This window comes from Salvelinus fontinalis, chromosome 4 (genome assembly GCF_029448725.1).
Source record: "Salvelinus fontinalis isolate EN_2023a chromosome 4, ASM2944872v1, whole genome shotgun sequence".
Taxonomy (NCBI): domain Eukaryota; kingdom Metazoa; phylum Chordata; class Actinopteri; order Salmoniformes; family Salmonidae; genus Salvelinus; species Salvelinus fontinalis.
Genome location: NC_074668.1, coordinates 42499882 through 42526323, shown reverse-complemented (window position 1 = coordinate 42526323; position 26442 = coordinate 42499882). Strand labels below are relative to the sequence as shown.

Here is a 26442-nt window from a genome sequence, read left to right as displayed (position 1 = left end):
CAATGCGTTTGCATTTGTGCAGTATAAATGGCTCAGTATTACTTTGACAGTAAACTATACCATTCTAACACTGCTCTGGGGATGGTAACAATGAAGGCAGGGGTGCCCCAGTGCAGGCAGGGAAGATAGGTGGGACACTGCATGATGTGTAATGCCTACGCCATCCTGCAGAGAACCCACACAAAGACCTTGCGGTAAGACATGAACCACACAGGATGATCTGCAAGATTAAAATGCATCTTCATGACCCCACCTAGGTTCTGAAGACAGTTGGAGTAAAGGATGTTTAAGTAGAATGAGTAATATTTTCTACACACACACGGGGCCCTGAAGGACTAGCCAATAAGCATGAACGAACCTATGGCGGCAGGTGTCAACAAACAGCAGTAGTGACCTCACATTATACAAATATGTCAAACAAATCAAGCTTTCAATTCCTACATCCATGACACTTCAAATCAAACTTGTTACAACCGCCAAATACAACAAGTGTAGACCTTACCGTGAAATGCTTACTTACAAGCCCTTACCCAAAAGTGCAGTTCAAGAAGATAAATATATTTAAAAAGCAATGACCAGGCTATCGGTACCAAGTCAATGTGCAGGGGTACAGGTTAGTTGAGGTCATTTGTACATTTGTGAAGTGACTATGCATCGAATAGCAGCAGTGTACAACAGAGGGGGTGGAGGAAAGACGTTGTGCCCTCTTCACAACTGTCGTGGTTTGTTTGGACCATGGTGTCCACATTACCAACGAACTAAGGAACTTGAAACTCGCGATCTGCTCTGTCGATGTTAATGGGGACTTGTTTAGCTCGCCTTTTCCTGTAGTCCACGATCAGCTCCTTTGTCTTGCTCACATTGAGGTTGTCCTTGCACCACACTGCCAGGTCTGACCTCTTTATAGACGGTCTCATCATTGTCGGTGATCAGGCCTACCACTGGTGCTGTGGTGCACCTCAAACTTGGTGTTGGAGTTGTGTTTTACCACGCAGTTGTGGCCACGCCATCGGAGTACAGTACTGTTGTGGCCACAACAGGGAGTACAGGAGGGGACTAAGTAGAGGCCCCTGAGGGGCCCACGTATCAGTGTGGCAGATGTGTTGTTGCCTAACCTTACCACCTGTGGGCAGCGTGTCAGGAAGTGCAGGATCCAGTTGCAGAGGGATGTGTTTAGTCCCTGGGTCCTTAGCTTTTCCAACCACAGTGTAGCTGGTACACCTTTAGCCCTTTGTCAGCTAAACTGGGGTGGAACTAGTGAAAGCAATGTCCAAAAGCACAGCCACTAGAATGCCTGACTTGATTTTCAAAAGTAACTGGAAATTGAGGGATCTGCTTTTAAAACTAACGCACCCAATGTGGTAGGATTCTGACCCATATTGCAACACACTACATGGAACAACCAAAGCCTTCATTTCTACAATGCTGGGTTCACATTTTAACGTGACTGCTTTATAGCAAATGTATTAAATCCATCTTGGCCATTGTGTACTGTTTACGGAACTACACCTTTCTGAATCCCACTGAGGTCGTCACTCATCCATGTCAAACCTTGCCTCATTATTACAAACCTCAATTTTCCCTGAAGTTCTACCCATTGATATGAAATGTTGAGACCAGACCATTCCATGCAATTCACATTTTATTAATCCAAAGAGTGCAGCAGATCTTCATATTCGTTTGCTGGTCCTCTTGTATGAGATGCCAGCCAGAGTCATGGTCTGAAAAGAGAAAGCATCATTACTCAATAAATCCATGCTGACCAAACACGCTCATTCGCACATTGATTTTGTTCACCCACACAAGTGATCAGGACACGCAGGTTGAAATATCAAACAGTTACATTCATTTGGGGGCATAAAGCATTTCGCTAATTTGTCCTGGTACACAAAACATTGGGTTGTTATTTTACCTGAAATGCACAAGGTCTACTCTGACAATTAATCCACAGAAAACCCAATTTGTTTATCGTCATCTCGCCTCCTTTAAATGGCGGTTGACAACCAACTTTACCACAACTGACCAGTGTGGACCTCAAAGTCAATCTTTCAATCACACACGTGGGTATATGCTCCTAGAAACCATTGAGGAGATGGGAGAGGCCAGACTTGCAGCACGCTGAGCATCACGAATAAAACCAATTTCTATTTTAGCACCTGGCCACGCAGACACTTGCTGAGGTGCACGAGCAGTGTGGGTGTACATTTATTTTGTGACGCGAGCGGTGGGGTCAGCATGTAATTAGAACATTGGTGGCATTAAACTGTTGAATTGCATTCACGACACTGTTAAAGACAACCCATTTTGTTAATGGTATAAATGAACCCCGAAATAGTGTCGCTTTGTGAACCCCCAGCCATATGCCCCGGACTCACGTTGACGAGGATGTTTGTGTCTATAAGTTCTGTGACGTATTCGATCCCATTAATTAAGGACGTCAGCTTGTTACCTTCCCTCATCACCACAGACTGAAACACAGGAGAGGTCAATGGTTAGATCTGAAAGCAGTGGTCACCAACTACAGTCAACTAGCACCAATATAACAGGCCCAAGTTGGATGGCCATATATGGAGAAAAAAAGAGACGGTTGGTTATGAGATGTAAACTGCTATAATTTTGCAACTGTGAGCCCAGTCCCTGGAGAGCAGAGGAGATTCTGACAAAATATGTCAGTCCTCCCACAACATCACTGGGACCTGAAATAACCATAGTGACCCCACATCAGCTCAACTTATACTTTAGTTAGATACTGGCTGTATATGTAGAGAGATGGATAAATCCAGGCTACATGTATGAAACTCATGGTTGGGTTGTGACATGCGCCACCCACAGTGACTTTCTCCCCGGTCGGCGACTCGAGCTCCGTCTCCTGGCCAATGGTGAAGGAGTTGGTGAGGACCCTTGTCCCCGTGGTGACAGTCATCTTGAAGTGGTCTCCAGTCTGCTCAATCTCAGTGATGCTCTTAATGTCTTTGCCCTCCTGGATAAGCTCATCAGGGAGACCTACATGTTTGCGGCAGCGAGAGAGTCATATACACTGCGCTTTTTAGTATTACAGAAATTTAATGTAGTGGGACATGAACACTGAAGTAAAGCTCTGAGGCACTCTAATATGGCAACAATGAACTGAATGCAAACATTGAATGCATTCCCAGCTAGCACATAACGTTCTGAGGACTATACATTTTAGGGCTTGGTTATTTTGCATACCACATTCTGGCAATGGTGCAGGACAGTTGCTTGGCTTTGGAACATTATCATTAAGGAATTCAACAAAATGTTATTTTCTTGGCATTTCATTATTTGATCAGAATATTCCCTGAAAGTTCAAACATTTAATTGAAGGTAAAGTAATAGGAACATTAGGAATTTTACATTGGGAATGTTCTCAAGTTGTTCAGCTGACTAAATGTTCTCCTGTGGGAATGAATTACTGAAACACAAATTCCGTTTTCAGCTTCAACAATCACCATCATCTGTTAAGTGTGTTGACCACAGTAGTTGGCCACACCTGATCTTAATGAGTGCTCGTTCCTGTTGAAATAGTGTTTGAATAGACTACTTTTATCCACTTTCAATGAGTTACAAAACTAATGCATGACAACTCCATCCTGGAAGCACAGTGGATTAATTCAATAGATAGAGGACAGAAGAGCATAGGTTTAATCTCACTGATAAAATAAATAATTAAAGCCTAAACAAATTATTTTCAAACCCATCTGTGCTGGAAGCTCAAAATAGTTAGCCCAAACAAAGTGTTTAGTCTTAAATTAAACATTCAGTGAAAGTTATTAAAAACAGAAAATAACCTATAATTTGTTGTTAAAAGAACTAACACCTGAAAGGACTACGACTTCTGAAATTAACACCCAAAGTCTAATCGAACTTACCAACAGCCTCCATGAAAGACTCAAAGTTCTCATGTGTCTCCATCTGGTATATCCCTGAGAAAGACATGGTGACTATAAGGCAGTGACGGTAGAGACAGCCACAGCTCCCTGCTTGTCTTTATACCCTCATCTATCCAGCCCTGCACTCATTAACTAACTAAAGGTGTCTACAATTGAGAACCCCTCCCCCTCATATCTTCCCTGCTACTTGCCTGTAGGCACAGATCTAGGATCAGCTTCCCAGCCAAGGGCAACTAATCTACATAGCAATGGTCAACTTTATTGTGCTCCCCTTCTCATCCTCTCTTCTTCTACTTTGGTGGTGTGAGTGATCATTGATCTGTTTTGATAAGCAAGGCCTCCTCGACTCCTTAGAAAAATGACAAGCAGTCTCGTCATTGTAATACAAGTATATGGATCAATAAACACATTTCAAATTCAACTTGACTTTATCTCGCTATACACCTGTATTGAAATTAAACTAGGCTACATTGCACTTTGAGGTGATTGAGTTGAGAGGTGTATTTTGTCTACCTGCACTATAAAAAAGTTGAATCAATGTACAATTGTAAGGCAGCAGACTGCAATATGATTGTGAGTTTGCAAAAATGTTTGGCATATAGCTGAACCAACATAATGTTCACTCAACTTTTCATTTTACATAGAGTGAACATACAATTCAACTTAAAAATTGGAATCCAGCCAGAGAACGTTAATCACCCCCAACCTGCACTGACAATGACTGCCAGGAAATACTTCTTATTGATTTAGGTAGTCTCAATAATACCCGGAACAGCCATCTCAGTAACAGATGCAAAAAGTCCAACTAATAACAGATTGGATTACTTTAGAAAAATGTACGTTACTTATGTTGGTGTAACATAAGATTAATCAACCAATCAATGTACATGCAAAAACACAGGTCTTAAAAAAAACAATTCAACGTACAATTGTAAGGCAACCAGCTGCAATACGGTTGTGAGTTTGCTCCGCATCTGGGAATATACCTGAACCAACATACAGTGTTGACTTCCAAAAACAAACATGAAATTGTAATTTGACTCAACAAGTTTTTATACATGATGTTTGTACTATGATGTTAAAATGCTTATTTACTCTGTTTCATCCCACTGCACAGTCTACAGTCTCATCAGCCCAGCCAGGCAATTTATGAACTTGATAAAAAGCATCTACACACTATAAAAAGCATCTACACATTATCTTACATTTCATTTAGTGTAAAGTTTAGTTTTCAACAGCGGAGATGTGTATAAACTTTGCTGTTTGTCTCTCCGACATTTGCAACATTGTTTCAATATTCAAATTCGATCTCAAGCTGTTCCATAGTAATGAACGTGTTGGGAGTCGGGACGAGACAGAAAGACAGTCAACTTTTCTCATCCAGTCGAAATAATGAATCAGCTGGCTTCATTTTATGTATATATACTAAGAAATGTAAATTGAAAAAAGGTCAAAAGAAACAAAGTGCGGCTAGTTTGCAGTCTTTCCAGCTTCAGTTTGAAGTGATTCTTTTAGCTGTGTCGTTGGCTAGTTCCTCTGACTGGCAGTGTCCTGACGAGAAAGCACAATTTCTATGCCAGGCGAAATCGCACCTCATTAGCTCATTGTTATGGATGCATCCAAATAAATGTCACTAGAAAACAGCTTAAACAAATGCAAATGCAGCTACTGTTGTTATTCTGGCTGCACTGTTTGACGTGATTGTACGTTAGCCGTAGTTGGCTAGCTAGCAAAGCATGGAATAAGAACGTTGCTAGCCAGTTTGGCAATGGAACATTTAGAACGAACGAACGACTGGGTCACGTCCATAGATACAGAACAAAAAGACATGAAAGACTGGGAACCGAACCGATACCAACTCTGGCAACCGAACCGATAGCATGAATGACCAGCCAGCTTGGGTAGCAACCCTAGATTTGTGTCGGGACTATATCTTGTGGAAGGATGAAATAGTATGAATAAATTCATAAAAATAAAGTTTTTAATGAGAATTTGTCAGTCATTATATAAATTTGTTGGTAACCCGTTGTATAAAATTGATACTGCCCTTGAAGTCGGTGTTTGGAGGATATATTGGCACGGTTTGCTCTCCCTCGACTTCGTTTCGAGCCTAACAACCCCCGTGCCAATATATCCTCCAAACACCGGCTTCTCGGGCATTATCAATTAAATAGGGTAGATGTCTCTGTGTGTTCTCTGATCTGCAGTATCTCATTTTGATCTGTGTGCTGAGACTGAACCAATAAGAGCTCCTGTAGTCATGAGAACATGGACACTGCCTCTCTATGAAAAACATAAAGCAGAATGGACATGGTTGAACCTTCTTGAGGTTATTCAGAGAGAATTGACTACTGCATGGAATAATTAACATTAAGCCACGAGTAGACAGAATATATTAATTCTGAAGTCTGTAGGTATATTTATGATGTATTTTGGCGTGTATGTGTCATGGCCCTTTGGTTTTTTGGCTGGTATACGTTACATGAATATTTTGACACACTAATTGTAAGTCGCTCTAGATAAGAGCATTTGCTAAATTACTTAAATGTAAATTTGTAAACATATGTTCTATAAATTATATTTCTATGATTCGGACCAAGTTACATCAGGATTACATAAATATTATATATCTACACCAATGTAGTAATGATAAAAGGTAGTAGTAATCATAAAAAGGTTTTATCTAAAACTAAACGTCACTATCCAAGGCTAACTGCTACTCCATAGTAGACAGAGAGAGATTCAGCTGGTGGACCAGACTTAAGGACACTTTAAAACAGTTGCAGGATGTAGTGCAGAATGTAAAGAAAACCTCAAAAGAACAAACAAATAATATTAAAAGCTGATTCACAAAACATTAAAGCATATCAGTATATCATTGCATCTAAATTATGCTCCTTTTTCAAATTTTTTTTGTGGAACATTTGAATATTTTCCCTGATTAGATGTTATACTCTATACCTCGCTATAGAATTACATAATTACTAATTATGTAACGTGATGTCTATGGTTACTATGTAACATGATGTCTATGGCTACTATGTAACATGTTTACGGTTGCTATGTAGCATGATGGGTGCATTCGTAAATTCACTCTGGCTATCTACTCCGATTTCAGAGCACTCTCGTCTGACTGCCAGAGTGCAGAATTCATTTAAACACTCGCCGAACATGACCGATGCCAGTAAACGTCTGGGGAAAAAATTTAATAAATTGTTGCCAGCAGCACATTTACAGTCACTAATGCTATGGATAACATGAAAACAGCCTAACCAGCTCTGCTAGGGCAAGTAAAATGGTAAGAGAGGTGTTCTCTCATTTGTGTCTGGAAGTAGCTAGCAAGCTAGCCAACTTTAGCCAGTTAGCTTGGGTGCTTGACTGCAGTTGTGAGGTCAGAACGCCCTGATCAACCCTACTCCTCGCCCAGAGCGTCCACGTGTTGCTCTAAACGCCCCCCGAGAGCGAAACGCTCTGAATTTATGGACAGACAATCTGACAACGCTCTGAATTTATTCCAATTTGTAAGTCGCTCTGGATAAGAGCGTCTGCTAAATGACTTAAATGTAAATGTAAATTTACAAACGACCCAGAGCGCACCCTGACACACTGGAGGCAATTTACGAACGCAACCGATGCCTATAGATACAACCTATTTTGGATATCAAATCACAATCAGCATTTACATTTTATGTTTATGGTTGGTTCATCATTGGACATTAAAAACTCTAAATTGCCTACTGGAGATTCGCTCAAAGGTTTGTGTGATTTGAGACCAAAATAATGAAAGCCAGTAAGGGAGAGTAAAGTCCACTGAATTGGAACTATTAGAACAGACACACTGCTTTTAAAAGCACGGGCCAAAACACTAAGCCTGGTGTTACAGAAAATATGAGAACTATACGACGCACAGCACTCATGTTTCAGATGTGGATGTTGTTGTGCACTGGACAAGTGGTCATTGTTTGAGTCAGCTGAGAGAGAAACATACATACACCACGCATACTCGCACAAGCTTTATTAACATACACATTTGGACTCTTTACACGTGTAATAACTATTACAGCTATTTCTGTACATACAGTATATAGCTACAATATTTAAGTATGCAATATAAAGGCAATCTACAGAAGAGTGCTCAGGGTCCTAGCTAAGAATTTAACTGCTGTGTTTTGATATACATTACGTGTCAAACACAGAGATAAATTCTGAGCTAGATCCCATCTAGTGAGGTTGAAAATATACTGAAGAAGGAGGTCAGTAAATGGGTGGGTGAAATAGGTGGGTGAACTATGAACTACATCTAGGTAACTTTGAACTACAAATCCTATCAACCAATCTCTCAAGTGACCCCCATGGAACCCTTGTCTCACTTGCAGCTCATTGGTGGACTCTATGAGGAGGCGTGTGGTCAGCCAAGTGCAGGAGCCTGAGGATGACGTCTGCAGAGTCGCTGCCCTCTGATTGGCCGATTTGATTGTCGCCTTCCTCCTCAGCAAGACAAGATTGGTCCGCACTGCAGCCCTCTGAGATACAAAATAAAGAATGAAGGAGGACACACAAGTCAGAAAGCACATAATTTTATCCGCCACTCTATTAGAACAATTTCAGTGGTATATAACCACAATGATCATCACAGAAATATAGAATTGATGTGCCCTCACCTGAGTCACAGCAGACACCCGGTGCGGCGCAGCGTGCTGTATCAGATCCACAGGGTCTCCCTCCCGCCTGGCAGGGGGTGGGCAGGTAGTTCTCCTCCATGCAATGTGCCGTCTCCGGAGAGCCCATCCAGCAGCCCACATCCTCCCCACAGCAGATACTGGGGCCAAAGCAGCGGCCCTGCTCCCCTGGCCCACAAGACATGCACTGCAAGGGGAGAGAAGGGACAGTCGGGTATGAGGTTGTTCCATCATTCCAAAAAAGAGATTCTTATCGACATTCTTGCTCCCTTTTACAGGAGGAAGACAACGGTTCATTGTCAATTCTCCCAATTCAGTCCTATTACAGAGCCTCACTTTGCTCCTACTCATCTTGATGCACCTCTAAGACAAATCCTACCTGTTATCTACACATTATATTTAAAGAGTTTAGATATAGATGGATTCTGTTGCAGCTCACCTTGCGCTGTGGAGCGTCCATTATGGACCTCTTGCCCCCGATGGGACAGTTGGAGATGTAGCAGGCTGAACAGACAGACAGGACGTAAAGTAGACACACGGACACGGCGGCTCCAGTCATCTCTACTGGGAGAATGATAGATGAGGAATAGAGAGAGCGAAAGGGATAAGAGGGCTGCAGACATGGACGGAGAGGAGTCCGAATAGTACGTCTAACATTCCCATTGCGCTGTCAACTGAAAACATCATACAAATCTGAAACACTGAAATCCAAACAAACTAACAAGGCATACAACCAGAGACAGACAACACCTATACACATATCCACAGAGACAAGCTCACTTGCTGATCTCCCGGTGTACAGCACAAGGCGAATGCGTTTGCTCGTTCCGGAGGGACTCCCAGGTGAATGTTGAAGTTCTGTATCTTCAGTGGCACCCAGACCTCTTATACACCCTCTCCGGGAGTGACACGGACCCCTGACAACCACTTAAGGTGTGTATTAATGAGCCTCTCTTACTCCCCCTTCCCCCTGATAGTGCTGGGCTGGGCAGAGGCCTGGCCAGTGGTACAGCCATACAGTGGCCTGGAGTGGTCCAAGCCATAGCGACAGTCATTAGTGGAGGGCCTGTGTCCGTGACCATGCATGTGAGAGAGGAGAGGGGTTAAGAATGAGACAGAGCAAAGGTGTTTAGTATGTAGATGGAGATGGGGAGGAGTGTTGAACCTAGACCTATGGCCTATTATTAGACAGATGAGAGCAGTGAGCAATGTTTTTCAGTGAGCAGTTTTCAGTGTTAGCTGACTATCTGACAGACTGGCAGACCACATCCTATATGTGTTCCAGATCAAGGACTGGGAAGCAGTATCATAAAGTGGTTGGATAAGACCTATCTGGACATATTTGTACCCCTTACTGAGATTCTCCACTAGGGGTTCTCTTATCAATGCACTTCATGATCTTATTGGCTAAGGACTACAAGAAGTACACTGATGTACACTACATCACATCATCTTCTAAATCAAATTCATCTTTGTTTGGTTTGCTAATTAAAAAGCAACAATATGCAGCTAGTGTAGTCAACAATTACATAAATATGATTACACAATCTTTGTCAAATGTGTACAGACACACGCACGCACACACAAACACACACACATGCACGCACACACACACTCCTGATATACCTGATATGTCACCTTTAATAAACTTGCTAATACCTAAAAGGATTTAGTACACATTGTCGAGGTCTTAGGTTAATTGATTAAATGAGCCCATTAACACAGACAATGCTAATCAGCTTCCTATTAAAGGCTTTTCACTCTTCCAATGAGATGAGCTCAATTAGTGCCTTCCGGATTAGTAATCGGGTTATTGATGGAGAAAGGCAGGGTCAAGATTTATGCAAATGTAGTTCACGCCAGACAATTGGTACATACACGTGTCATAAGATGACATCATAGTTTTCAACCTTTCAGAGACAGTAAACACTCCTCTTGTATGATGAGTCACTGTGACGTAAGACAAGAACAGGCTAGGTGTTGCTGCCAGAAACCTGTCTATATGCTTGTGTATAGGCCTGACTAAGAGACTGATGATGGCGCAGTTCAAGTATTTTTTATATGCATCCTTCCTCACTTTTGAAGTTGATTTGAAGAGGCTCATTTTAAGTGATGATGCAGAGAAGCTGGCGTTTGGAGGATATATTGGCACGGTGTTGTTACAAAGTATCGATTTAGCCAGTCAACTGAAAAAAAAGTGGTGTATGTTGCTATGACAACCAGCTCAATTTGCTGTCTGTCTCCTTCGGACACATTCGTATTATATGGGACGTCTAGGACAAAAAGGCTTCTCAACAAGCCATAAGCCATAAGACTCCTGAACAGGTAATCAAATGGCTACCCGGACTACTTGCATTGTGTGCCCCCTCCAACCCCCCACCCCTCTTTTTACACTGCTGCTACTCTCTGTTTATCATATATGCATAGTCACTTTAACTATACATTCATGTACATGCTACCTCAATTGGGCCGACCAACCAGTGCTCCCGCACATTGACTAACCGGGCTATCTGCATTGTGTCCCATCCACCACCCGCCAACCCCTCTTTTACGCTACTGCTGCTCTCTGTTCATCATATATACAGTGGGGAGAACAAGTATTTGACACACTGCCAATTTTGCAGGTTTTCCTACTTATAAAACATGTAGAGGTCTGTCATTTTTATCATAGGTACATTTCAACTGTGAGAGACGGAATCTAAAACAAAAATCCAGAAAATCACATTGTATGATTTTTAAGTAATTCATTTGCATTTTATTGCATGACATAAGTATTTGATCACCTACCAACCAGTAAGAATTCCGGCTCTCACAGACCTGTTAGTTTTTCTTTAAGAAGCCCTCCTGTTCTCCACTCATTACCTGTATTAACTGCACCTGTTTGAACTCGTTACCTGTATAAAAGACACCTGTCCACACACTCAATCAAACAGACTCCAACCTCTCCACAATGGCCAAGACCAGAGAGCTGTGTAAGGACATCAGGGATAAAATTGTAGACCTGCACAAGGCTGGGATGGGCTACAGGACAATAGGCAAGCAGCTTGGTGAGAAGGCAACAACTGTTGGCGCAATTATTAGAAAATGGAAGAAGTTCAAGATGACGGTCAATCACCCTCGGTCTGGGGCTCCATGCAAGATCTCACCTCGTGGGGCATCAATGATCATGAGGAAGGTAAGGGATCAGCCCAGAACTACACGGCAGGACCTGGTCAATGACCTGAAGAGAGCTAGGACCACAGTCTCAAAGACAACCATTAGTAACACACTACGCCGTCATGGATTTAAATCCTGCAGCGCACGCAAGGTCCCCCTGCTCAAGCCAGCGCATGTCCAGGCCCGTCTTAAGTTTGCCAATGGCCATCTGGATGATCCAGAGGAGGAATGGGAGAAGGTCATGTGGTCTGATGAGACAAAAATATAACTTTTTTCCCAACCGTGAAGCATGGAGGTGGAAACATCATTCTTTGGGGATGCTTTTCTGCAAAGGGGACAGGACGACTGCACCGTATTGAGGGGAGGATGGATGGGGCCATGTATCGCGAGATCTTGGCCAACAACCTCCTTCCCTCAGTAAGAGCATTGAAGATGGGTTGTGGCTGGGTCTTCCAGCATGACAACGACCCGAAACACACAGCCAGGGAAACTAAGGAGTGGCTCCGTAAGAAGCATCTCAAGGTCCTGGAGTGGCCTAGCCAGTCTCCAGACCTGAACCCAATAGAAAATCTTTGGAGGGAGCTGAAAGTCCGTATTGCCCAGCGACAGCCCCGAAACCTGAAGGATCTGGAGAAGGTCTGTATGGAGGAGTGGGCCAAAATCCCTGCTGCAGTGTGTGCAAACCTGGTCAAGAACTACAGGAAACGTATGATCTCTGTAATTGCAAACAAAGGTTTCTGTACCAAATATTAAGTTCTGCTTTTATGATGTATCAAATACTTATGTCATGCAATAAAATGCTAATGAATTACTTAAAAATCATACAATGTGATTTTCTGGATTTCCATTTCACAGTTGAAGTGTACCTATGATAAAAATTACAGACCTCTACATGCTTTGTAAGTAGGAAAACCTGCAAAATCGGCAGTGTATCAAATACTTGTTCTCCCCACTGTACATAGTCACTTTAACCATATGTACATACAACCTCAATCAGCCTGACTAACCGGTGTCTGTATGTAGCCTCGCTACTTTTATAGCCTTGCTACTGGAAATAGCCTGTCTTTTTACTGTTTTATTTCTTTACCTACCTATTGTTCACCTAATAACTTTTTTGCACTGTTGGTTAGAGCCTGTAAGTAAGCACTTCACTGTTGTATTCGGCGCACGTGACAAATAAACTTTGATTTGATTTGGAGATCGCAATTCAATATTGAGACACAACTTCAAACTGAAGCTGGAAAGACTGCAAACTAACAACACTTTGTTTCGTTTGACCTTTTTTCAATTTACATTTCTTTGTATATACTATATCCATAAAAATGATGCCAGCTGATTCATGACTTAGACTGATTGCGAAACGCTGCCTGCCACTCTCTCTCGTCCCGACTCCCGACCCCGACACATTCATGACTATGGAACAGTTGGAGATCGAATTTGAATATTGAAACAATGTTGCAAATGTCGGAGAGACAGACAGCAAAGTTCATACAAATCTAAAACTAAATGTTAGTCTAAAATAAATGTGAGAATTTCTAGTTGCTTTTTATAGTGGATATCAAGTTTGTAACTGCAATGCCTGGCTTGATTAGACAGTGGATTGCGCAATCAGATGGAACAGAGTAAATAGGCATTTGAACGTCATAGCCGTTGGTAACTTGTGGAATAGACACTGGCTGGAATGCGCTTTTAACCAATCAGGCTTCAGGATTAGACCTACCCGTTGTATAATACCTGGTAGACTACCAGTCAGACATACTGCTCAACAACTGAGCTCTTCTCCCGTGTTTCAGCGAGGTTCTCCAACGCCATGTGGCTGTATTGACTCACTACATGTTACACTGTCCTCATATGATTCAACTCAATCCTTCTGTTTATGCTGCAATACACCTCCCCATCACCCAAGTGGGTAAAGCAGACCAGGTGAACAAAGGAATACCTTGAAATACTCTAATATTCCCAGTCATTACATTAATACCCTAATATACAATATGTCAAAGCAGACAGAGCTTGACTTTGATTTAGTTTTGTGTCTATACAACATCTTGAAATCCTGAAGTCATGTCATCATGGCACTCAAACTTTCTAAATAGAAATGATAACCTAACCAAGAGCATTCATCAGCTTCACAAAACAAAATATTTATTCCTAATTCAATTAAATCATATATGCATAAATTGTCTTTCCAGCATAATTTTTTTTTTGCACATTTCCTGAAGCCATTATTGCACTAACTTCATAGCTACGTACAGTGGTATTACGTTCAACCCTGCAGGATGGGAAAAGCAGACATGTGAAAGTGACTCCCAGAACTGTTGGTGTTGACAGTCTAAAACTCCTCTCCCAGACTTGCATGCCTTTTAATGAATGCACAATATCTAAACAACGTTATACTACTATTGAGTTGTTAAAAACGAGCCTCATCCAGTCACCCCCAAAGCAGTGTAAATCCTTATTTTGTAGAGAAATGAAGATGTCTATCTAGGGTTTCCTTATTTTTCTGCAGGAAGGCACTAGGCTTGTTGACTTCCTCTCCCCTCCCTTCCTTCCTTCTCTCCGAAGGTACTCATCTGAAAAATGAGAACAAAGTGATTGTTCCTGTTCACTTTCTTAAGTCACTTCAAATGCTGTCCGTGGACGGGTAGCTCATTGTCAGGACAGCAGCAGGGCGAGAGCGGAGCAGAGTAGCCAGAGAGATAGGTACAGGAGCTGGTACCTCAGCCTAATACACAGCTACTGCACTACTGCAACAGTACAGAGGAGAGGACAGACAGGCTGAGCTACACTGAGCTGGTGAGTCCCTCAGATCCAACAGAGGACTAACAGGGTAGGATATGGCAGGGGGATGAGGAGGGGCTTTTGTTTTAATGTGTGAGTTGTGTTGTATTCACTGGGGATGCAAACTAGCATGGCAGACAGACAGAGAGCGACAGAGGGGTCTTTCCATGCTGTACCATGTTCTGTGTATAGTATTGTAATGTTGTATACTTCACATCATGATATTCTTTTGACACTTTGAACGCAATAACAAATTGAAGCTTAGAGTAGACTATTTGCTGTGTCTTTCTATGAACAAGGATTGATTTGTGATCGAATCTTTATCCTTTATGATGACCATCATCACCCCGTTCCCTATCCCTATGAACATTGGAAGATCTTACTGGTCTTTCTCTGTAGAACACAGGAGGTTGGTGAAACCTTAATTGGGGAGGACTAGCGCATGGTAAAGGCTGGAGCGGAATAGGTGGAATGGTATCAAATTAGTGGTGTAAAGTACTTAAGTAAAAATACTTTAAAATACTACTTAAGTCATTTTTTGGGGTATCTGTATTTTACTTTACTATTTATATTTTTGACAACTTTTACTTTTACTTACTACATTCCGAAAGAAAATAATGTACTTTTTACTCCATACATTTTCCCTAACAACCAAAAGTATATTTTGAATGCTTAGCAGGACAGGAATATGGTCTAATTCACACACTTATCCAGATAACATCCTTGGTTATCCCTACTGGCTCTTATCTAGCGGACTCACCAAACACGTGCTTCGTTTGTAAATTATGTCCGAGTGTTGGAGCGTGCCCCTGGCTATCCGTAAATAAAATAAAAACATGAAAAGGGTGCCCTCTGGTTTGCTTAATATAAGGAATAAAAAAGTATTTCTACTTTAACTTTTGCTTTTGATACTTAAGCATATTTTAGCAAGTACATTTACTTTTGATGCTTTAAGTAAATTTAAAACCAAATACTTTTAGACTTTTACTCATGTTGTATTATACTGGGTGACTTGACTTTTACTCAAGTATGACAATCCGGGTACTTTTTCCACCACTGTATCATGTGTTTGATGCCATTCCATTCGCTCCGTTCCATCCATTATTACGAGCCGTCCTCCTCTCAGCAACCCCCCACTGCTGTAGGATGATAACAGTTCACAGAAACATCCCTCACACTGTATTTACACAAATAGCCTTATTATGAACAGTATTGTCTCATCCTCTTTTAGCTAATCTGCAGAAGTTGATCAGTTCCCCGTCACATTGTCTGATTCACTCTATCACAGCTAATCTCATTTGTCTGTCTTCCATTCATAACCACAAAAACTCCAACATTAGCCTGATCATACACAGGCTACTCTTTAGTGTATGTAGTTGATTGGTTCTTCAGAGAGAATACAGGGTATGCAGACCTACAAATTGTCCATGTGTTTGGAACATGTGGATCTCTAAAGCACAGTAAGATATCATATATCGAGCACTAGCGGAGGACAAAAGGAGAAGTAACCTTCCACCCATCCGTGCAAAACAATGAACAGAGCAGATAGAGAGGGAGAAGTGTAAAGTGTGCAGGAGGGAGAGGTAAAAGTTAGTTCCTGCTTTCAGAGGGGCAGCAGGTAACCTAGTGGTTAGAGTGTTGGGCCAGTTACCGGAAGGTTGCTAGATCAAATCCCAGAGCTGCCAAGGTAAAAATCGTTCCTATGATAAACACATTGTAATAGTTTAAATAAATAACTGGTTTCCTCTCTGTATTTCCCCATGCAGGTAAATGATGGACACAGATGTCCTAGGTTTCAGACCAGACAGGAGGAGTCCTCTTAGGGAAGACCTGAGACCTGTCTCTCACCCCAGTCTTTACCTGAGCCAATCTCCACTCTACCTGAACTCCCCCAAACGCTCCCTCTCCCTGACCAGAGAGGCCTACAGCACCACCTTCAGCCCTCTGACTCACCATCTCCCTATGGGCCTTGAGGGTATTCATTACACCCAGAGCGAAGGCTCCCAAAAATGCAAAAGAACTCCACTCAAAATGGAGGGTTCCGAATCCCCCACTCCTGGAGACATGGAGGAGGTGGAGCGTCGAGGCAACACCAGGACTGTTGATTTCTCCCACCGTCCGTTCTCCCTCCCTTCTCATCCGCGTCTCTCTCCCTCTCCCATGCCAATCCCAGGTATGATCGACCTGACCCGGCTCCAGCTGCACAGCAGGGCTCGGTCCAGGTATGATCCACCTATGGACCTCGCAGTGCAGGTGAAACAGGAACCAATCAGCCCCTCACCTCTGTGGCCTCCCTCTCCTCTCCTCCTGCACCACCCTCCTCCCCCATTCTTTCCCTCTCTCCACCCCAGCCTCCTCCCCTTCCCCTTTTTCATGCCTGGGCCTGTCATGCACCTCTCTCCTGGAGCCTTCTACCCCAGAGAGGCCCTCAGACCTAGTCGGTGTGGCCCAGACGGAGGCCCCCGAGGTGGGATGACCAGCGCTGAGAAGCTAGGTCTCAACATCCACGTTGACGACAGCTACTATGTAGACGTAGGGGGAGACCAGAAGCGTTGGAAGTGCCGTATGTGTGAGAAGTCATACACCTCCAAGTATAACCTGGTCACACACATCCTGGGCCACAGCGGGCTCAAGCCTCACGGCTGCCACCTGTGTGGCAAGCTGTTCAAGCAGCTAAGCCACCTGCACACCCACCTTCTTACCCACCAGGGCACAAGGCCACACAAGTGCCAGGTGTGCCACAAAGCCTTCACCCAGACCAGCCACCTGAAGAGACACATGATGCAGCATAGTGATGTGAAGCCATACAGGTCAGTACTGGGATGAGCTTTGTCTAGACTGTCTGTTCTGTTTCACACATCCAGGAGATACTGTTTTGTTAGTCGAGTTGATAACTAAGAAAATGATTGAATTAACAAGGACCTTACATTACATGCCTTCCGTCTTTGACTCAAACTTACAGGAAAACTCCACCCTTATGATGCAAAATGCATCATGCCAGCAGTATTTATGAAAATGTGATTGCAGGCATGCAAAACATGTTGGGACTGTATCAACAATGGACTAACGAAACAAATACCAGAATATTGCTTTTGGGTGGAATTTCCCTTTAAGAAGATAAACTAAAGTTCAGGAATAGTTATAAATATGACTATTCGTGACTCTTGATTAGTTAGTGTCTACTTTCTGCTAGACAAATAATCAATTGCTATTCATCTCTCCTCTCCAGTTGTGGGGTGTGTGGGAGGGGCTTTGCCTATCCTAGTGAGCTGCGGGCCCATGAGCTGAAGCATGAGAAGGGCCAGGAGAACGTATGTGTAGAGTGTGGTCTAGACTTCCCCACTCTGGCCCAGCTCAAGAGACACCTGACGGCCCACAGAGGACCCACCCTCTACAGGTACATATACCCAGAAACACCAGCTGGGGTTTAAACCAGAAAATGTAAAAAAAATAAAAAAGTGGTTTAAACACATTGCCTCATACTTCTGTTACCCTTATTTCTGGTTGTGGGTACGGCAGCAAAAAATTAAATGCTGATTATAACAGGAAACTATTACTTGTTGTCTCCAGACCAAGACAACCAAGGAGCCAGGGACATTTATTGTCGCTTTCAAAATAAAAGTCCCAAAAGACTCAAAAGACTTACAGTACCTAACACTAAAATAAAAGTCCTTATAAACCGAAGGCTACACGTCTACTACTGTATACATCTAATACAGTATGATTATACAGTTATACAGTCTCTGGTATTAGCAAACGCTCCGATGAAGGCTCCAATTCCGAAATGTGTAAGCTTTTAATAAATAAGAAGTACAGTTATGACTGGACCTACATGTTCATCAAGTGGCTGAATATCTCTTTCACTTTCAGTTTGAACTTGAATTTAAACATGTTATTTAATGCATGCAACTTTCTGTTGACTCCCAAGGTAGTGGAAGGATTTAGCTTTTTTGGATAAATCCAGGCCACTTCAGAGTGTCTGTTTTCTGTTCAGGTGTAGTGAGTTTGTGTTTTGTGTCTAGGTGTAGTGTCTGTTTTCTGTTCAGGTGTAGTGAGTTTGTGTTTTGTGTCTAGGTGTAGTGTCTGTTTTCTGTCCAGGTGTAGTGAGTTTGTGTTTTGTGTCTAGGTGTAGTGTCTGTTTTCTGTCCAGGTGTAGTGAGTTTGTGTTTTGTGTCTAGGTGTAGTGTCTGTTTTCTGTCCAGGTGTAGTGAGTTTGTGTTTTGTGTCTAGGTGTAGTGTCTGTTTTCTGTCCAGGTGTAGTGAGTTTGTGTTTTGTGTCTAGGTGTAGTGTCTGTTTTCTGTCCAGGTGTAGTGAGTTTGTGTTTTGTGTCTAGGTGTAGTGTCTGTTTTCTGTCCAGGTGTAGTGAGTTTGTGTTTTGTGTCTAGGTGTAGTGTCTGTTTTCTGTCCAGGTGTAGTGAGTTTGTGTTTTGTGTCTAGGTGTAGTGTCTGTTTTCTGTCCAGGTGTAGTGAGTTTGTGTTTTGTGTCTAGGTGTAGTGTCTGTTTTCTGTATAGGTGTACTGAATGTCTGTTTTCTGTATAGGTGTACTGAATGTCTGTTTTCTGTATAGGTGTACTGAATGTCTGTTTTCTGTATAGGTGTACTGAATGTCTGTTTTCTGTATAGGTGTACTGAATGTCTGTTTTCTGTATAGGTGTAGTGAGTGCCAGAAGAGCTTCCAGTACCCCAGTCAACTGCAGAACCACATGATGAAGCACAAAGACATCCGGCCATACATCTGCAGCGAGTGTGGCATGGAGTTCATACAGTCCCATCACCTCAAACAGCACACACTCACACATAAAGTAAGGCTGGGTGGGGTCTTCATACTGTCCAAGTACTAATGTCCACTAGTGTCAACATGTGTGTTCGGAGGGAAATGTCTTTACAGGGCTAGGTTGTGTTGTGGAGATGAAGCGTTTACCTGTGGGTCAGTGGGTGTTAAGGTAGACTATACCTGTTGGTGACAGGGCACTTTGCCTACATCAGGAGCCTTTCCATTTGGTGACTTGAAATGGTTTTGGCTGTTATTGTTTTTCATTTGCTGTAGGGTATTCATGACAGTACGATGGCTTTTACACTACTGGGCATCATTGCACATCATTGTTTCTGCTTCAAACAGTATTTTAGTACTACATGGTGAAGCCAGGACAAAGAGCAGCTATCCTGAAAAACAGACAAATGAGGCTTAAGAGAGAGATGTGAGTGCTGGTTACAGTAACAGTAGCTGCATGTTTAGGCATTGTTTTAATGATACAAGGCATCCACTCTCTTGGTGTCATGCTAACATCTTGCTGCGATGTCTTGCTTGTCCCTGACGGACTTGCTTGTCAAGACGTAAGAAAATGTTCCACGATGATGGTTATTTCTCTGTCTCACTTTCTCTCTCTTTCTCTTTCTCTATATATCAGGGGGTGAAGGAGCACAAGTGTCGTATCTGTGGTCGTGAGTTCACCCTTCTGGCCAACATGAAGCGTCACATCCTGATCCATACTAACATCCGGGCCTACCAGTGCCACCTCTGCTTCAAGAGCTTTGTCCAGAAACAGACCCTCAAGGCCCACATGATCGTCCACTCTGACATCAAACCCTACAAATGCAAGGTGAGTGTTCTGATGGGGAATGTTCTTATGATATTTGAATTGCCACATGCAACAACTCCTTTTAAAGCCAGGGTATCTGAAGATAATACATCTTGTAGATGCATGTCAATAGTATCACAATTGGCTATCTGCCTTGCGTGCCTTTTACATCTCTGACCAATTTAACCTGCTTGGTTACTTGAACACAGATGGTTGAACATGTGTTTTGGCAGGGGTTCCCAAACGTTTTCACTTGGGGCCCCCCTTCCAGGATTAGGGACCCCCCCCAAAAAAACTGTTCACACCCCTCTTGTTGTTGGAGAGAATTTAGCAGGTATAAATCTTATTTAATGCAAAACTACACACTTTGTCATGGGGTGTAAAGAACATTTAGAAGTTTTAAAGCTAATGTTCTTGCAATTCTATACATTTTGCCATGTCTAATGTGTATTCATGTGATATTTGACCAAAAAATTACAACAATATCTATGGGCTAAAAAACCTAAATAAAAAAGCGTTAGCTGACATGGGCTAGTTGATCTGGACATTTCTGACAGGTTATAAATATCTCTCTATGGTATGCAATGACTGACATGACAAGAGGAACTGATGATGCACCACCCAATTTCGTATTGCAAGAGTAGGTTTAAAGCCGGACTGAGTTCCTTTAAAAATATATATAATACCCGAATAAGGGTATAGTAGGGTTGTAACTATAATGTAAAGTCTCTGTTGTGTTAAGTGGGACCACGTTTAAACTAATGAAGCCAACTGACACTCTGAAGCAACTCCACACTAGCAAATAGCAGATAGACAGGGGATTTGGCAGTGAGGTCCATCCTCGTCCATAGGAAGGATATCGCTGCACAAACTGCCTCTCTAACAATGGCCCCCAGCCTCCCGGGAGAATGGGCCACACAAATAGATTTCATCTCGCTTTCTCTGTTGCTGGAGGGAACGCTTCCTGTTTTCTCACGGTCCTCTTGGACAGTTTACAGTCCCTCTCTCCTCCTGAAGGAAAGGACCACCCTAATAAAAAAGAATGCAGAGGAAGGACAGCGCAGGAGTTGCCCTGTGTGTGTGTGTGTGTGTGTGTGTGTGTGTGTGTGTGTGTGTGTGTGTGTGTGTGTGTGTGTGTGTGTGTGTGTGTGTGTGTGTGTGTGTGTGTGTGGGTGTGTGAGCGCACACGCGCACATTCATTCATGAGTACGTCCAGCTCCGGTTACAGCTCTGAGTGCAGAGAGGATTAGTCATCTAACACATTAGTTGTTTGATAAAAACGAAAGTTTGATCAACGGGCACAGTTTAGACTACATGGCGTGCAGTTTTGCCCTTGAATGGTGTTTACTACACCATGAATTGCCACGGATGTGGTTCGGGGAATAAAGGAATTCACAAATTGTAATCAAGGAACGTGTACACGAATTATTTCAATAGTTGCTATTTTATTATTTATTTGAGGAGAAATTACAGCACATCTTGGTTTTGGTTTATCAACTTATCTGTCTGTTGCTTTCAAGCACGTACAAATCTTTCCTAAGACCCTGGTGAAGTCTTTTTAGGCCGAAAATAAATCTGTTCCATAATAGGTTTGTTCTTTAATACATATTGGTTTGTCCGTGAGCACATATTTGACTGCTTTCTTTGCTTTTACTTGTTTTCAGCTGTGTGGGAAGGAGTTTAACAGAATGCATAACCTGATGGGCCATATGCACCTGCACTCTGACAGTAGGCCCTTTAAGTGCCTCTACTGCCCCAGCAAGTTCACTCTGAAGGGAAATCTCACCCGCCACATGAAAGTCAAACATGGGATCATGGATAGGGGCCTGGATGCAAGAGGTAATTACTATAGGCTATGGAGGAATTCATTATATGGTTCCTCCCTTCCTGCATTGAGACTTCCTACAACATTCCTACCCTGAAGCTAAATCAGAATCAGCCAGTCAGTTTGTAACATGAGTCTCTGTCCCTCAGTGTCCAGGCGGCAGGGGCGCTTCTGCCTGTCGGCCCCTCTGGGCCTCCTGACCCGTTACAGCCAGGAAGAGCCCTTTGACCTCTCCCAGAAGCCCAGGCGGCCACGGCCCTGCCTGCGCCTCTCCCAGTCGGACGGGGAGAGCGTCCCGGGGAGCTCCTGTCAGGACGAGGATGAGGAGGAGAGCCTGTACAGGAGGAGCCAGTACAGCCCTGAGGTCTACCAACACCACACTGGGGGACAGGCCTACAGGTCTGAGACAACTAAACAGATGTATAGACAGGACATGGAGACTAGTGGACAGGTGTACCCGCCTGGGGCAGATGGTGAGGTTTATCAGCCTGTTTCAGAGCCAGGTGATGCAGATAAGCAGTTGTACCAATGTGTGACAGGTAGACAGGTGTATGACTCTGACTCAGAGCTAGGTGACCAGCTGTACCAACCTAACCTAGAATTAGGTGACCAGATGTATGAAACGGAGTCAGAGGCAGGTGAACACCACATAGGTGGCAAGCTGTGTTACCCACAGTCAGGTAATACAGGTGAACATACGTACCACTCAGATTCCGAGGTAGGTTGCCAGTCGTATCAGCCTGACCCAGACCAGCTAGAGATAGGTGACCAGGTGTACCATTCTGATCCAGGCGAGGAGATGATGGACACACCTGAACCATGTGAAAAAGACTACCACTCAGACCCTGGTGTCTTAACAAAAACCATAGGGACTGATGAGGAGGAAGAGGAGGATTTGGTGAGAGCTGGGAGCAGGGTAGAGGAAGAACAGAGAAAGCAGTTTAGACGTTATCTTAGCAGGGAAGAATACAGACGTGTAAGGAGTTATAACGATAGTAAGAGTTCCTCTTCTACAGAGTAGTGACAAGAGGAGTAAAAGTAGTGAATAGGCTACTGTGCTGAAGAGAAGAGGGTTGAGAGCTATTGTAAAAGGGCGGGGAAAGAATTGAGTAGTAACTCGAAAAAGCCACTGGCGTAGCACACGCTCCCGCAAGACCTCAGAGTTTGCTTTATAAGTGTTGTTTTAAATCTAGAAAAACATGCCAAATTGCTAACAAAATTAGCCCTGTAGCATTTAATATTGCTATAAAACAAAACAAAAATAAGTTTGGAATTTGTATGGCATATTTGAATAATCAAATGTTAGAATTAAACAATGAAGGCCTTTAAACACTTGCTGGACAATAATTGTAAAAATGAAAGGCCTTTTATGGTGTCTGACGGAGTTGAACCCAGTTAGTTGCATTTTACATCTTTCAATATGTAAAATGGCAACATTTTCTCACAGCCCAATTGGCAAAATGTGTAAAATAGCATGTGATTAATTAATAAGCTGTGAAGTGCATTGTATTTCAGGCTGGTTGAACGGACAATACATGTGCATGTGAAAAGATGTGTCTTAAAGAAAAGCTTAGTTGAAATCAGGGTGAAATTGTGCTGTAAATAAAATTCAATTGTTTTGAAAATATATTTTTTCTAAATTGTTACTTTTTAACTAGTACTTGTCAATCTATAATTAATTAGCATGGGATTGCAATGTGATAACAGTTATTTCTCTTTTTTTAATGCTAGTTTCAAATGCTCTTCTACTGGAAGCTTTAATAGGTCTGTAAATGATGTTGTTTGTTGTGTGATATAATGAACGAACAAATGAGAGACTTTGAAATGAATAAAAGTGCTGTAAGAATTAAGAATTTTTTTTGGGGGGGGGGGATTTGTGTAGAGGACAGTAATGAGAAGGCACACCACAGCCCACTAAGCACTGACCAACGGACACGTCTTATGGATGTCTTTTATTGGTCGTGTCTGGGCTGGCCGCCTTTTTTGGTGCGGTCCGGACTGGCCTTGATTTCAACATCCACAGACGTAGATTTTTGGTCTGGACCAGACCAAATCTGAACCAATTATAGACGTCCATGCTTGGTTCAGATTTGATCTGGTCCGGACCAACCTTAATTTGGCTCAAACATAGACATCTATGATTGGTTCAGATTAGGTCCAGTACTGAACCAATCATGCTCTACTGTACTGAACTGTGCCGTACTGTACTGTGCTGTTCAAACTTGTGAAACATAGTCTAAATGTCTATGATTCGTTCAGATTTCGACCAGCCTTGATTCATTCAGATTTTTACTTGTTTGGGGGCGGAGCTCATGATAATAATACCCAGCATGCTCTGCAAGATTGTGTGTAAGGTGTGTATTGTTGTGAAATTGCTAGATATTACTTGTTAGATATTACTGCACTGTTGGAGCTAGAAACACAAGCATTTAGCTATACCCGCAATAACATCTGCTAACCATTTGTATGTGACCAATAAAATGTGATTTGATTTGAAGTGTTTGTTTTTACATTTACATTTTGGTCATTCAGCAGACCCTCTTATCCAGAGCAATTTACAGTCAGTGCACTCAATTAAGGTAGATTAACAATAACATATCACAGTCATAGCAACAACAAATAATATTTCTGTAACCATTGCTGAGAAAGTTGTTGTAGTTGAAGTGGTCTGTTTGTTTATTCTGTAAATTGTATTACTTAGAAAACCATAGTTGCTGGTTTTAAAGCTTTTGAGAAAGCTATCATAAGTGCATGTAACAGATGAGGCCAATAATAAATAGCATATTTTGCAATCTTCAGTTGGCTCCTCTTTCCTATATTAAATGGATAACAAATATGATTATTATACAATGCTTACTTCATTAGGAATGTACGTGCAGTAGAAAATGTAACCACATTATCATTGACAAAAAAATACATATTTTCAATGTCTGTTAGTGATGTCTTTCCAACTGTCATTCAGAACCGAAAATGAATCTGATTTCAACATCCGGAGAATATGTATTTTCAACGCCTGGAAAATACTTTATTTTGCTTACTGGGAGGGTATGAAGCCTAACGAGTTGAGTATAGTAGTCTGACCGTAGTCCTTTCCAGTCTTGTCAACTCCATCTCTCTGTATGACTCTGCTAAAGCATTGTGTATAGGGCTGAATGGCCTGATGATGATTGCCTTTGATCTACTGTATACATCCAAATGTGCCTTCTATAGCAACTACTGCATGCCTGATGATAAGAGAGAAACATGACTTAACACTAGAATAATGAAAAGTGATTTTTAGGTCTCGCATTGGGTGCTAGTCTGTCTCAGCTTTAGCCAATTTACAGTAGTCTTTATTGGCCAGGCAATGATGTACCGTTGTCGACTGCAGAACCAGTGAGACGCCCATACTAGGAGGTCTACTTAAGAGACGAATTACAACGTATGAGCGTGCAAGACTCAGATCTCCTGTTCCCCCAGGGACTCATCCAACTGCCACGTTTCCTCCTCTCTAAAACCACACAGTACAGCACCAGAGATGATCACAATGACTTGCGAACGAGTTGACTTTCTTCTTGGAGAACAGAGATCTCTCGCTTCTCTCATAAAGGAGAGAAAGCGGAAGAGAGAACGTCTCTCCCCATACCTCTTTTACGTCCCGATCAAACGGTCGTTCACGAGACTCTGTGGGTGTCCCAGACAACACGCCTCCTGAACACTCACGTGATTCAGAATAATGCATTTTATTGTTGATTGTAGGAAAGGAGGAGTGTGTGCATTGTCCTTGTAGGTTTGATCTAAAGTGTTATTTTTGTGATTAAAGAGCAATTTGTCATCCACTGTGCTATTTGACTTGAAGGTCACTGACATGTTGATAATTTGACATTTGCATCAGCCAACCCACCATTTATGTCATTGCAGGTAAAGTGGTAGACAATACTTTTAAAATGAGAATACAATGTAGCAATGCTTCCCTATTCTATCAAGAGAGACCACCAAATCCCAGGTATGAAACTGCAAACGTCAAGAGGAACTTCTCACATCCTCCTCTTCTTCTCTTCTCTCCTCACCTAAATGTTTCAACCCAAACCGTCGGCTAAATGGCACGGAAAGGAAGCACAGAGAAGGGAAGAAGTTACCCCTACTAGGCACAGATCTACGATCAGCTCAACTTCCCCCTATCCGAACCTTAGTCGTGAGAGGGAAAATTCAAAACTGACTATAGATCAGCAGTTAAGGGCAACGTCTACTTGCTCCAGATAGAGCACAGAGAGAAGACCTCTCAATGAGGTAGTGGTGTTCACTCTCACACAGGTTCTGCTGAAGTGAAACCGTTGGGGGGAGTCAGGAATAAGGGACTCTGGTAAATTAGTCATTCACTCTGATGGGAAAATGTGTCCTGTGGCTGAAAAAAGGTTGGTGTGGCCGTTAGTGATTGGTCTGAAAAGGTTGTGCTTTTACAAATCAGGCAGTATGGTGTTAATCTAATGATGAACCAGGATCAATCACCATAACAAAGCTGTATTCAATTT

The 26442-nt window shown here is 42.5% G+C and overlaps 3 protein-coding genes across 4 annotated transcripts; 1 reads left to right on the top strand and 2 right to left on the bottom strand.

Moving 5' to 3' along the window:
* Positions 1–1629: 1629 nt before the first annotated feature.
* Positions 1630–3997, bottom strand: LOC129852789 (fatty acid binding protein 1-B.1-like). The gene is made up of 4 exons (XM_055918446.1): positions 3891–3997; positions 2831–3003; positions 2376–2468; positions 1630–1721 (listed from the first exon to the last, which is right to left on the bottom strand). Exons 1-4 carry the CDS (start codon positions 3955–3957, stop codon positions 1671–1673), a joined length of 384 nt encoding a protein of 127 aa, XP_055774421.1. The 5' UTR covers positions 3958–3997; the 3' UTR covers positions 1630–1670.
* A 3914-nt stretch (positions 3998–7911) lies between these two features.
* Positions 7912–9499, bottom strand: LOC129853826 (isotocin-neurophysin IT 2). Of its 2 annotated transcripts, none has more exons than XM_055920247.1 (4): positions 9371–9499; positions 9030–9154; positions 8573–8777; positions 7912–8434 (listed from the first exon to the last, which is right to left on the bottom strand). In XM_055920247.1, exons 2-4 carry the CDS (start codon positions 9147–9149, stop codon positions 8289–8291), a joined length of 471 nt encoding a protein of 156 aa, XP_055776222.1. In that variant the 5' UTR covers positions 9150–9154; positions 9371–9499; the 3' UTR covers positions 7912–8288. The 2 variants fall into 2 exon arrangements, with proteins under 2 accessions (XP_055776222.1, XP_055776221.1); XM_055920246.1 differs by having other exon boundaries at positions 9030–9151; positions 9371–9478.
* A 4859-nt stretch (positions 9500–14358) lies between these two features.
* Positions 14359–24729, top strand: LOC129853825 (zinc finger protein 366-like). Its single transcript, XM_055920245.1, has 7 exons — positions 14359–14539; positions 16291–17334; positions 17754–17921; positions 19179–19329; positions 19936–20127; positions 21771–21945; positions 22081–24729. The coding sequence occupies exons 2-7, from the start codon at positions 16295–16297 to the stop codon at positions 22950–22952; spliced, it is 2598 nt and encodes an 865-aa protein (XP_055776220.1). The 5' UTR covers positions 14359–14539; positions 16291–16294; the 3' UTR covers positions 22953–24729.
* Positions 24730–26442: the final 1713 nt, after the last annotated feature.

Coding starts and splice junctions, on each gene's coding strand:
- LOC129852789 (XM_055918446.1), bottom strand. CDS start 3,957: ATGTCTTTCTCAGGGATATACCAGATGGAGACACATGAGAACTTTGAG. Junction 2,469..2,830: donor CGACCGGGGAGAAAGTCACT/GTGGGTGGCGCA, acceptor CCTGTGTTTCAG/TCTGTGGTGATGAGGGAAGG. Junction 1,722..2,375: donor ACACAAACATCCTCGTCAAC/GTGAGTCCGGGG, acceptor TTCTCTTTTCAG/ACCATGACTCTGGCTGGCAT.
- LOC129853826 (XM_055920247.1), bottom strand. CDS start 9,149: ATGACTGGAGCCGCCGTGTCCGTGTGTCTACTTTACGTCCTGTCTGTC. Junction 8,778..9,029: donor TGGACGCTCCACAGCGCAAG/GTGAGCTGCAAC, acceptor CTCCCCTTGCAG/TGCATGTCTTGTGGGCCAGG. Junction 8,435..8,572: donor GGGTGTCTGCTGTGACTCAG/GTGAGGGCACAT, acceptor TTTGTATCTCAG/AGGGCTGCAGTGCGGACCAA.
- LOC129853825 (XM_055920245.1), top strand. CDS start 16,295: ATGATGGACACAGATGTCCTAGGTTTCAGACCAGACAGGAGGAGTCCT. Junction 17,922..19,178: donor AGAGGACCCACCCTCTACAG/GTACATATACCC, acceptor TTTTCTGTATAG/GTGTAGTGAGTGCCAGAAGA. Junction 19,330..19,935: donor AGCACACACTCACACATAAA/GTAAGGCTGGGT, acceptor TCTATATATCAG/GGGGTGAAGGAGCACAAGTG.